Source organism: Bombina bombina, chromosome 2 (assembly GCF_027579735.1).
Source record: "Bombina bombina isolate aBomBom1 chromosome 2, aBomBom1.pri, whole genome shotgun sequence".
In the NCBI taxonomy this organism is placed as follows: domain Eukaryota; kingdom Metazoa; phylum Chordata; class Amphibia; order Anura; family Bombinatoridae; genus Bombina; species Bombina bombina.
This window is the reverse complement of record NC_069500.1, coordinates 508237579-508250314: the sequence shown is the minus strand read 5'-3', so window position 1 is coordinate 508250314 and position 12736 is coordinate 508237579. Positions and strand designations below refer to the sequence as shown.

At 38.3% G+C, this 12736-nt stretch overlaps 1 protein-coding gene across 1 annotated transcript in view; it reads left to right on the top strand.

The window, feature by feature from the left end:
- Positions 1–12736, top strand: part of LOC128649161 (receptor-interacting serine/threonine-protein kinase 3) — a 163071-nt gene that overhangs the window by 69766 nt on the left and 80569 nt on the right. The window contains exons 6-7 of the mRNA XM_053702269.1: positions 2683–2841; positions 7392–7474. Coding sequence (XP_053558244.1) covers positions 2683–2841; positions 7392–7474 — 242 coding nt within the window. The remainder of the gene's footprint in view (positions 1–2682; positions 2842–7391; positions 7475–12736) is intronic.

Genomic DNA, 12736 nt, shown 5'->3' with positions numbered 1-12736 from the left:
ACTTGTCATAACATGTGCAAAAAGCTTACTTCTAGCAGAGTTAACTGGCGAGCAGGAGCGATAAATATTTATCCACTCATAATCTAAGTCTATAGTCTTTAATCCCAATGAGGATACTAATATAGATAATAATACCATAAAAGGGTGGGCATATACTCACAAATACCACATGAAAAAGGCATAACTTTAGCTGTCTGTCAAATGGAGCCCATTGTTTTACACTATATAAGATCAATTTCAAAAGTAGAATTACACCACCAACACCAAATACTACACAGACACACACATAAATTAATTAATGCAAGAGTGAGAACATCATTAGTGCATAATAAAAGGTCACAATTAATTTAAAAAAAAACTTAGTATCTAAAATAATTTTCTAGTTAATTAGTAATAGCAATTGTCTCTACAAAGGGTATAGGGCGGGCATTAATACTGTGAATGCAGTTGGCAAGTGTAACATAACTGGTTAAAGATAGGTTCAAATGAGAAAATCCTGAAAATGCTGTGCAATGATGTATGTAATATCTGACAGACTGTAGTGATGGCCTATGTAATAGTGTGATACTATGTAATAGTGTGATACTATGTAATAGTGTGATACTATGTAATAGCGTAATACTATGTAATAGCGTAATACTATGTAATAGCGTAATACTATGTAATAGTTTAATACTATGTAATAGCGTAATACTATCTAATAGCGTAATACTATGTAATAGCGTAATACTATGTAATAGCGTAATACTATCTAATAGTTTAATACTATGTAATAGCGTAATACTATCTAATAGTTTAATACTATGTAATAGCGTAATACTATGTAATAGTGTGATACTATGTAATAGCGTAATACTATGTAATAGCGTAATACTATGTAATAGCGTAATACTATGTAATAGCGTAATACTATGTAATAGCGTAATACTATCTAATAGTTTAATACTATGTAATAGCGTAATACTATCTAATAGTTTAATATTATGTAATAGTGTGATTCTATATAATAGTGTGATACTATGTAATAGTGTAATACTATGTAATAGTTTGATACTATGTAATAGTGTGATACTATGTAATAGTGTGATACTATGTAATAGTGTAATACTATGTAATAGTGTAATACTATATAATAGTGTAATACTATGTAACAGTGTAATACTATGTAATAGTGTGGTACTATGTAATAGTGTGGTACTATGTAATAGTGTGGTACTATGTAATAGTGTGATACTATGTAATAGTGTGATACTATGTAATAGTGTAATACTATGTAATAGTGTGATACTATATAATAGTGTAATACTATGTAACAGTGTAATACTATGTAATAGTGTGGTACTATGTAATAGTGTGGTACTATGTAATAGTGTGGTACTATGTAATAGTGTGATACTATGTAATAGTGTGATACTATGTAATAGTGTGATACTATATAATAGTGTAATACTATGTAACAGTGTAATACTATGTAACAGTGTAATACTATGTAATAGTGTGGTACTATGTAATAGTGTGGTACTATGTAATAGTGTGATACTATGTAATAGTGTGATTCTATATAATAGTGTGATACTATAGTTGAAACAATACATCTAGAAATACTAAATTTGATCCATTTATCAGAAAATCTGATAGTTTAAAAAAATCTCCAGCTAGATAAGTAGGACTAATTTTGTACAGTTCATATATTTTTATCTATACATAAAAATACTTCTCAACATCGCTCCTCAACAGATATATTTGAAAAGGGACATTAAACTGCTAGGTACAACTACAAAAGAATGGTTAATACATATTTTTTCTTCCTGTGCCTGCAGCATTCTTCAAAGTTGTTACTTTATTTTAACCCCTTACGGCTGCTGGGTAAAGGAGCTCTACATCTACACACTGGACGCCGCCATCTTGCAGCTTAAAGGGACATGAAATACATTTTTTTTTTCTCTCATGATTTAGAAAGAGAATGCAATTTTCCAATTTGCTTCTATTTTCTAATTTGCTTCATTCTCTTGATATCCTTTGTTGAAAAGCATACCTAAATAGGCTCAGTAGCTGCTTATTGGTAGCTGCACATAGATGCCTCGTGTGATTGGCTCACCCATGTGCATTTCTATTTCTTCAACCAAGGTTATCTAAAGAATTAAGCAAACTAAATAATAGAAGTTAATTGGAATGTTGTCTAAAATTGTATTCTCTATCTGAATCATGAAAGAAAAAGTTTGGGTTTCATATCCCTTTAAGTTTTCCTGTGATAGGAGCATTGCCAATTCATAGATCAGCAACATTGTATTCTTTTTGTCTTTTTGAAAAGCCATATCATGCACTTCAGTGTAGGATGCAGAGTGGGAGCAGCTGCAATAATCTATATTATTCTTCAGGGCTTTTTTTATATTTGTTATATAAACTGTGTATAAAAGAAAACCAGAAATAAAATCTAAAGCTTCAACCTCTGTACTGTGCAAGTTAAACCTAAGGTGTAGCAAAGTGCAAAAATACGCGTGTTGCAAGATGGCGACGTCCAGTATGAAATTGCAGAGCTTCACCAACCTGCAGCTTTAAAGTGTTAAAGTATAAAGTATAAGTGAACAGCTTTAAAGTGAGCTGCAGGCAAATTGAAAACAAATGCTCCATAGTTGAGAAGCGTTTAAGCAATATTAATACTTGTTCTTCTCATTCTGCTAGTTTACAACTCAGAACTGATCCGCAAAGACGTCTGTAATGGGGAACGGCCGAGCCTGGAGACGCTAGAAAAAAGCAGTTCAGTTCAAAATCTCAGAGAAGCTCTTCCTTTCATTCAACAGTGCTGGCATCAAAATAAAACAGAGAGACCTGATTTTAATGGTAAGTGAAGGAGCTTGTAGAGTAACGCACAGTAAATGGCATAAAGTATAAAGGCGCATTGTTCTCTATCATCAATATGGAAGAGCAGCCTATAAACATGATGTTTAAACTGAAACCAATACAGTGGTCACAGTTGCATAGTTATCTTTTACTAATGCTCATTGGTTAATAGGTAAAGTGCTCATTATACTCATCAGCAAACAAACATTAATATGAAGTACAGAATTTATACTGTTTTATTAGTTTCTATTTAAAGTGATTGTAAAGTTATGCACTTTAAGATATAGTATATATAATTAGTCTTAAAAACAGGTGCACTTTCATTCATTACATTTTTTAAAGATGGTTGCTTTGTAAAATAATTACTCTTTAGTTATGGCAAATATCCTGTCGTTCCTCCACCCACATCTCATACTGTATTTAGTTGATCGATGACGAATTTGACTTTATCCAATCGTTGCATGTCCCCTTTGGCGTCCAGCTCGTGGGCCATGCTACAATTGGATGAAGCCGGATTCGTCGTCGATCAACTAAATACAGTATGAGATGCAGGTGGAAGAATGACGGGATCTTTGCTATAAATAAACAGTAATTACTTTACAAAGGAACCATCTTTAAAAAATGTAATGAATGAAAGTGCACCTGTTTTTAAAGGGACAGTCAACACCAGCATTTTTGTTGTTTAAAAATATAGATAATCCCTTTATTACCCACTAGTCCTAAAGCCCATGCCAATTTTTTAGGTACCGCGGTTCCAACCCTTGCTCCCTCTCTCTCCCCCCTCTCTTTTGCGCTCTCTCTCCCCCCCTCTCTTTTGAGTTCTCTCTCTCTCCCCTTTTTTGCTCTCTCTCTCCCCTCTTGTGCTCTCTCTCCCCCCTCTTTTGCTATCTCTCTCCCACCTTTTTTGCTCTCTCTCCCCTCTTTTGCTTGCTCTCTCTCTTCCCCCCCTCATCTGCTCTCTCCCCCTCTTGCTCTCTCTCGCCCTCTTTTGCTCTCTCTCTCCCCTATTTTGCTCTCTCCCCCCTCTTTTGCTCTCTCTCTCCCCCTCTTTTGTGCTCTCTCCCCCCCTCTCTTTTGCTCTCTCTCCCCCCTCTTTTGTGCTCTCTCTCTCTCCCCCCTCTCTTTTGCTCTCTCTGCCCCTCTCTTTTGCTCTCTCTCCCCCCTCTCTTTTGCTCTCTCTTCCCCTCTCTTTTGCTCTCTCTCCCCTCTCTTTTGCTCTCTCTTCCCCTCTTTTGCACTCTCTCTTCCCCTCTTTTGCGCTCTCTCCCCCTTCTTTTTTGCGCTCTCTCCCCCTCTCTTTTGCACTCTCTCTCCCCCTCTTTTGTGCACTCTCTCTCCCCCTCTCTTTTAAACTCTCTCTCCTCCCTCTCTTTTGAGCTCTCTCTCCCCCCCTCTCTTTTGAGCTCTCTCTCTCCCCCTCTCTTTTGAGCTCTCTCTCCCCCCACTCTTTTGCGCTCTCTCCCCCCTCTTTTTTGCGCTCTCTCCCCCTCTTTTTGCGCTCTCTTCCCCTCTCTTTTGTGCTTTCTCCCCCTTGCGCTCTCTCCCCCTCTTTTTTGCGCTCTCTCCCCCTCTTTTTTGCGCTCTCTCTCTCCCTCTTTTGCTCTCTCTCTCCCTCTTTTGCTCCTTCTCTCCCTCTTTTGCACTTTGTCTCCCCCTTCTCTTTTGCACTCTCTCCCCCCTCTTTTGCGCTCTCTTTTAAACTCTCCCCCCTCTCTTTTGCGCTCTCTCTCCCCCTCTCTTTTGCGCTCTCTCTCCCCCCTCTCTTTTGCGCTCTCTCTCCCCCCTCTCTTTTGCGCTCTCTCTCCCCCCTCTCTTTTGAGCTCTCTCTCTCACCCTCTTTTGTGCGCTCTCTCTCCCCCTCTCTTGTGCTCTCTCCCCCTCTCTTTTGCGCTCTCTCTCCCACCTCTCTTTTAAGCTCTCTCTCCCCCTCTCTTTTGAGCTCTCTCTCTCCCCTCTCTTTTGAGCTCTCTCCCCCTCTTTCTCTCCCACTCTCTTGCGCTCTCTCTCCCTCTTTTGCTCTTCCCCCCTCTTCTGCTCGCTTTCTTTCTTTCCTTCCTCTGTTTTGGTCTCTCCCGCCGGCCACGCCCCTCCCGCGCCTCCGCGAGGCCACGCCTACCGGCCACACCCCCTTGTCATGTCTGCCACGCCCTCCGGCCACGCCCCATCAAGGCACGTCCGACGCCGGTCACGCCCCCACCAGGCAGCTTCCGCAGTGCGCACTACTCTGCAGCTGAAGGCCAGGTGTGTTTGTCCGCGCGCAGTCTGTACTGCGCATGAAGGCTTCAGACAAACACACTTGGCCTTGGCCTTTTATAATATAGGATTCCCCAGTTTTGCATAGCCAACACTGTTATAGAAATACACTTTTTACCTCTGTGATTACCTTGTATCTAAGCCTCTGCAAACTGCCCCCCTTATTTCATTTTTTTGACAGACTTGCATTTTAGCCAATCAGTGCTCACTCCAGGGTAACTTCACATGCATGAGCTCAATGTTATCTATATGAAACACATGAACTAATGCCCTCTAGTGGTCAAAATGCATTCAGATTAGAGGCAGTCTTCAAGGTCTAAGAATTTAGCATATGAACTTACTAGGTTTAGCTTTCAACTAAAAATACCAAGAGAACAAAGCAAAATTGGTGATAAAAGTACATTGGAAAGTTATTTAAAATTACATTCCCTATTTAAATCATAAAAGGTTTTTTTGGACTTGACTGTCCTTTTAAGATTAATTATATATACTATGTCTTAAAGTGCATAACTTTACTTAACTTTAAACTGCTTTTACTTCACACGAGTTAGAAAACACTAATAGAAAAGAAAGTAAGAAAAAATTAAACAACTGAGATCTTCATTAACTAAATTTGTTAGAAACTAAAGGAATCACCAATTACCATGGGGTACAGTATTGTCCCAGATTACAAGTGGAGCGCTACTGATTAATCAATGTTACAGGCCTGTGCAATGAATAGTGCACTATATGGTATTACAAGTGAATGGTTAAACAGAATAACCAGAGAATGATTAGCTTGGCTAACATCTATTTTGCATGCTCTATACCAGAGCTTTCCAAACTTTTCATGTTTGTGACACACTTTTTAGACCTACATCATTTCGCGACACAGTAATTCAGTTGTACTAGCAAAAAGGAGGTTAATCTAACTTGTTTTTAGAGATACGGACACAAACATAAATTATATAATAACAAAATGTATTTACAAGTAACAGTATGTATGTGCAAGAATTAAAAAAAAGTTTAATAACACCAATAGCTACTTATTATTTTAATGGGATGTATGAGGTTGATGGGATGAACACAATTTCTGAATATTTGGTGGAATGTTAGATAAAGACACTCATTTCATTATCAAGCATTTTTAAGCTTCCACTTCCTATCCATATATCAAGAGCATCAGCAGCAATGCACTACTGGGAGCTAGCTGCAAAAAAAAACAACTGACTTCTGACTTCAGCTCAACGTTTAATCTGCCGCCCTCAGAGCTCGGTGAGTCCGATTGACTACTGCCCGCGCTGTATACACACTGCTGTACCACTCACTGACTACACATGCAGTCACAAGCCAATTAAGGAGACTACACGTGCAGTCAGGAGCCAATGTACCGCCAATGGGAATAGTTTCAGTTCCCACTGAGCTGTGCCAATAGGTTAACATGATCTGTGTCCCCCTAGGTATCAATCATGTGTCAACCATGTGATATGCGTAGCAGGCAGGTGGAAAGTCAGAAACCAAAAAGAAAATTAAAAAAAGAATTTGTGCTGAAGCAGGGACACACCTACACACTGCTGCCGACACACTAGTGTGTCCCGACACACAGTTTGGAAAGCACTGCTCTATACATTCAATGGATAATAGGCCAAACATTGCTCATATTACAAGTTGTGAGTTATATGTTGCACACATATATACATATACATAATAAAAGTAATATATATGTTAATTACTGAAATACATAAAGTGTTTTAAAGGGAAATGGTATATGGCAAACTATTTATAAAATAAAAAAAGTGGTGTTAACATTGCTTTAAAGTGTTTGATTGGGAAGGGCTCAAAGGTATATATATTTGTGTGTATGAACATATGTGTATGCATGTGTCCATATGTATTTGAACACATACATGCATACACATATATACATACAAACATAATACACCTTTGAGCCCTTTCCAGTCAAACACTTTAAAGCAATGTTAACAACACTTTTTTTTTTATAAATATAAATAGTTGAAATAGTTTTGTTCTTCACTCAGTAAAAACATGCTGTTTATATATATATATATATATCAATACAGATAATTAATATATATACACGTTTGTTTTTTGTTTTGTTTAATAAAAATGAACTTTTCTTCTGAGTAAAGAACGAAGCTATTTAAACAATTTCTTATCTCACCTTCAGTTTAGTGTACCTTTGGGTAAGAGATTGAGAGTTGTAATATTTTTGAACTCCACTTATTGTATTTAGGTTTTTCATGGTTAAGTATGGTACTGTACATTTGTATTAAATAAGCTATTTTTTCGTTCCACAGTGTGCTGTGAAAAATGGGAGAATTTTTTCAAAGCCCACGAGACTGATATAATCATTGCAGTGAGAAAAGTGCAGGATAAGCTGGTAAGCTGACAGTGTATTGTGCTTCGTTCATATGAAGTCATAGCTGTGTGTTATAGTATGGATGTATAGAAAACATCCTGTGACAATGGATATCTTTGTTAATAAAAGACAGTGGTTTTTGAAGACCTGGTAGTATAGTTATGAATGAATATCTTAAAATGGACTTCAAAGTACTATGTATTCAATAATATACATGAATGAGAATCTATATTACTGGTCCCATATGGGACTTAAAGGGACAGTGAACTCAAAAACAAACTTTAATGATTCAGAAACAGCATACAATTTTAAACAACTTTTAAATTTACTTCCATTAACAAAATGCGCAGTCTTTTTTTATTTAAATGCTTTGAGTTACCAGCTCCTACTGAGCATGTGCAAGAATTTGCAGAATATACGTATATGCATTTGTGATTGGCTAATGGTTGTCACAAATATACTACTTATTTTAACTTCAGACTAATTGCTATTGCATTGTCTTTTGATGACGCATTGGTTGATTATACAAATCAACTGTATTTATTGGTCCTTTAAGAACTATGTGCCACAACCATTGTCACATGGGATTTCAATGGTTTAGTTTTGTCTTTTGAGAATGAAATGAGACTAACGCCTAGATTTAGAGTTCTGCGGCCAAAGGGGTGCGTTAGCTACGCATGCTTTTTTTCCCCTGCACCTTTTAAATACCGCTGGTATTTAGAGTTCACAGAAGGGCTGCGTTAGGCTCCAAAAAGGGAGCGTATAGCATAATTTACCGCCACTGCAACTCTAAATACCAGCAGTGCTTACGGACGCGGCCAGCTTCAAAAACGTGCTCGTGCACGATTCCCCCATAGGAAACAATGGGGCCGTTTGAGCTGAAAAAAAAACTAACACCTGCAAAAAGCAGCATTCAGCTCCTAACGCAGCCCCATTGTTTCCTATGGGGAAACACTTCTTAAGTCTGCACCTAACACCCTAACATGTACCCCGAGTCTAAACACCCCTAGCCTTACACTTATTAATAAATCCCTAATCTGCCGACCCCGCTATCGCTGACCCCTGCATTTTATTATTAACCCCTAATCTGCCGCTGCGTACACCGCCGCAACCTACGTTATCCCTATGTACCCCTAATCTGCTGCCCCTAACACCGCCGACCCTTATATTATATTTATTAACCCCTAATCTGCCGCCCCCAACGTCGCCGCCACCTACCTACAATTATTAACCCCTAATCTGCCGACCGGACCTCACCGCTACTATAATAAATGTATTAACCCCTAATCCGCCTCACTGCCGCCTCAAAAACCCTATAATAAATAGTATTAACCCCTAATCTGCCCTCCCTAACATCGCCGACACCTAACTTCAAGTATTAACCCCTAATCTGCCGACCGGACCTCGCCGCTACTCTAATAAATGTATTAACCCCTAAATCTAAGTCTAACCCTAACACTAACACCCCCCTAAGTTAAATATAATTTAAATCTAACTAAATAAAATAAATCTTATTAAATAAATTATTCCTATTTAAAGCTAAATATTTACCTGTAAAATTAACCCTAATATAGCTACAATATAATGAATAATTATAGTGTAGCTATTTTAGGATTAATATTTATTTTACAGGCAACTTTGTATTTATTTTAACCAGGTACAATAGCTATTAAATAGTTAATAACTATTTAATAGCTACCTAGTTAAATAATTACAAAATTACCTGTAAAATAAATCCTAACCTAAGTTATAATTAAACCTAACACTACACTATCAATAAATAAATTTAATAAACTACCTACAATTATCTACAATTAAACACTATCAATAAATGAATTACATACAAATACCTACAAATAAATACAAATAAATAAACTAACTAAAGTACAAAAAATAAAAAAAGAACTAAGTTACAAAAAATCAAAAAATAATTTACAAACATTATAAAAATATTACAACCATTTTAAGCTAATTACACCTACTCTAAGCCCCCTAATAAAATAACAAAGCCCCCCAAAATAAAAAAATGCCCTAACCTATTCTAAAATAAAAATTGAAAAGCTCTTTTACCTTACCAGCTCTTAAAAGGGCCTTTTGCGGGGCATGCCCCAAAGAATTCTGCTCTTTTGCCTGTAAAAAAAATCATACAATACCCCCCCAACATTACAACCCACCACCCACATACCCCTAATCTAACCCAAACCCCCCTTAAATAAACCTAACACTAAGCCCCTGAAGATCTCCCTACCTTGTCTTCACCACGCCGGGTATCACCGATCCGTCCATAAGAGGGTCTGAAGTCTTCCTCCTATCTGGGCGATGTGTTCATCCAAGCCCAAGCGGAGGCTGAAGAGGTCCATCATCCGGCTGAAGTCTTGATCCAAGCGGGGGCTGAAGAGGTCCATCATCCAGCTGAAGTCTTCTATCAAGCGGCATTTTCAATCTTCTTTCTTCCGGCTCCATCTTCATCCCGCCTACGCGGAACATCCATCCTGGCCAACAACTTCCCGACGAATGACGGTTCCTTTAAGGGACGTCATCCAAGATGGTGTCCCTCGAATTCCGATTGGCTGATAGGATTCTATCAGCCAATCGGAATTAAGGTAGGAAAATTCTGATTGGCTGATGGAATCAGCCAATCAGATTCAAGTTCAATACGATTGGCTGATCCAATCAGCCAATCAGATTGAGCTCGCATTCTATTGGCTGTTCCGATCAGCCATTAGAATGCAAGCTCAATCTGATTGGCTGATTGGATCAGCCAATCGGATTGAACTTGAATCTGATTGGCTGATGGAATCCTATCAGCCAATCGGAATTCGAGGGACGCCATCTTGGATGACGTCCCTTAAAGGAACCGTCATTCGTCGGGAAGTCGTCGGCCAGGATGGATGTTCGGTGTCGGCGGGATGAAGATGGAACCGGAAGAAAGAAGATTGAAGATGCCGCTTGATAGAAGACTTCAGCCGGATGATGGACCTCTTCAGCCCCCGCTTGGATCAAGACTTCAGCCGGATGATGGACCTCTTCAGCCCCCGCTTGGGCTTGGATGAAGACATCGTCCGGATTGGATGAAGAATTCGGACCCTCTTCTGGACGGATCGGTTATACCCGGCGTGGTGAAGACAAGGTAGAGAGATCTTCAGGGGCTTAGTGTTAGGTTTATTTAACCCTTTAAGGACACAGCTTTCAGTTTGCTCAATTGTTTTATGACGGAAAAATTCCGTCATATGTCCTTAAGAGGTTAAGGGGGGTTTGGGTTAGATTAGGGGTATGTGGGTGGTGGGTTGTAATGTTGGGGGGGGGTATTGTATGTTTTTTTTTACAGGCAAAAGAGCAGAATTCTTTGGGGCATGCCCCGCGAAAGGCCCTTTTAAGGGCTGGTAAGGTAAAAGAGCTTTTCAATTTTTATTTTAGAATAGGGTAGGGCATTTTTTTATTTTGGGGGGCTTTGTTATTTTATTAGGGGGCTTAGAGTAGGTGTAATTAGCTTAAAATTGTTGTAATAATATTAATCCTAAAATAGCTACACTATAATTATTCGTTATATTGTAGCTATATTAGGGTTAATTTTACAGGTAAGTATTTAGCTTTAAATAGGAATAATTTATTTAATAAGATTTATTTTATTTCGTTAGATTTAAATTATATTTAACTTATGGGGGTGTTAGTGTTAGGGTTAGACTTAGCTTTAGGGGTTAATACATTTATTAGAGTAGCGGCGAGGTCCGGTCGGCAGATTAGGGATTAATAATTGTAGGTAGGTGGCGGCGACGTTGGGGGCGGCAGATTAGGGGTTAATAAATATAATATAGGGGTCGGCGGTGTTAGGGGCAGCAGATTAGGGGTACATAGGGATAATGCAGGTTTCGGCGGTGTGCGGTCAGCAGATTAGGGGTTAAAAAAAATTATTAGAGTGGCGGCGATGTGGGGGGGCCTCGGTTTAGGGGTACATAGGTAGTTTATGGGTGTTAGTGTACTTTAGAGCACAGTAGTTAAGAGCTTTATGAACCGGCGTTAGCCCAGAAAGCTCTTAACTCCTGGCTTTTCTCTGTGGCTGGAGTCTTGTCGTTAGATTTCTAACGCTCACTTCAGCCAAGACTCTAAATACCGGTATTAGAAAGATCCCATTGAAAAGATAGGATACGCAAATGGCGTGGGGGATCTGCGGTATGGAAAAGTCGCGGCTACAAAGTGAGCGTTAGACCTTTACCTACATGACTCTAAATACCAGCGGTAGGCCAAAACCAGCGTTAGGAGCCTCTAACGTTGGTTTTGACGGCTAACGCAGAACTCTAAATCTAGGCTTAAGATTGTTACATTGTTGCTGTCACTTGGCATTTGTGAAATGACATAACCTGCTGTGTCTTTTTTTCATGGTCACTCTCACTAATCATTTTATTAAACTCCATAAAATACCTTGGAGATAATTTTGTGCTTTAAACTTCACTCTTATTTATAAATAAAGCTACAAGGTAAAGAAACCTGAAACTCTAAATTTTTCTTTCATGATTTAGATAGAACATATCATTTTAAACAACTTTCCAATTTACTTCTATTATCAAATTTGCATTATTCTCTTGGTAATTTTTGTTGAAGGAGTAGCAGGGTTTCATATCCCTTTAACTATACTATAAAATAGACATGTGCAACGCTAAATAATTTGGTTTGTTTCATTTTCATTAGTTAAATAAATTATTTCGTTAAAAAAATTAGTTTTGTTAAGTTTAAAAAAAAAAAAAATTGTTTAGGCAAATAGGTATGTTAAGTTAAATAGTTTTTTGGATCCATTCGTTATTTCAGATCCAATCTGCATTCATATTCATTATTCTATTCTAAAGTTTAGAATATAATAATGCATATAAGTAAAGAATGCATCTGAAAAAACGAAAGGACCCAAAAAATTGATTTAACTTAACATAACTAAAATGCCGCCGATTGCAGAAACAGAATTATCTAAAACCGCCGCCGTCACCCACATCACCAACACTAAATAAAGCTATTAACCCCTAAACCGCCATACCCCCACATAGCCAACACTAACTAAACCTATTAACCCCTAAACCACCGCCCCCCCACATCGCCAATACTAAAAAACCTATCAACCCCTAAACCGCCGTACACCCACATCTCCGACACTAACTAAACCTATTAACCCCTAAACCGCCGTTCACCCGACACTAACTAAACCTATTAACCCCTAAACCACAGTTCCCCAACATCGCAGACACTAACTAAACCTATTAACCCGTAAACCGCAGTTCCCCAACATCGCCAACACTA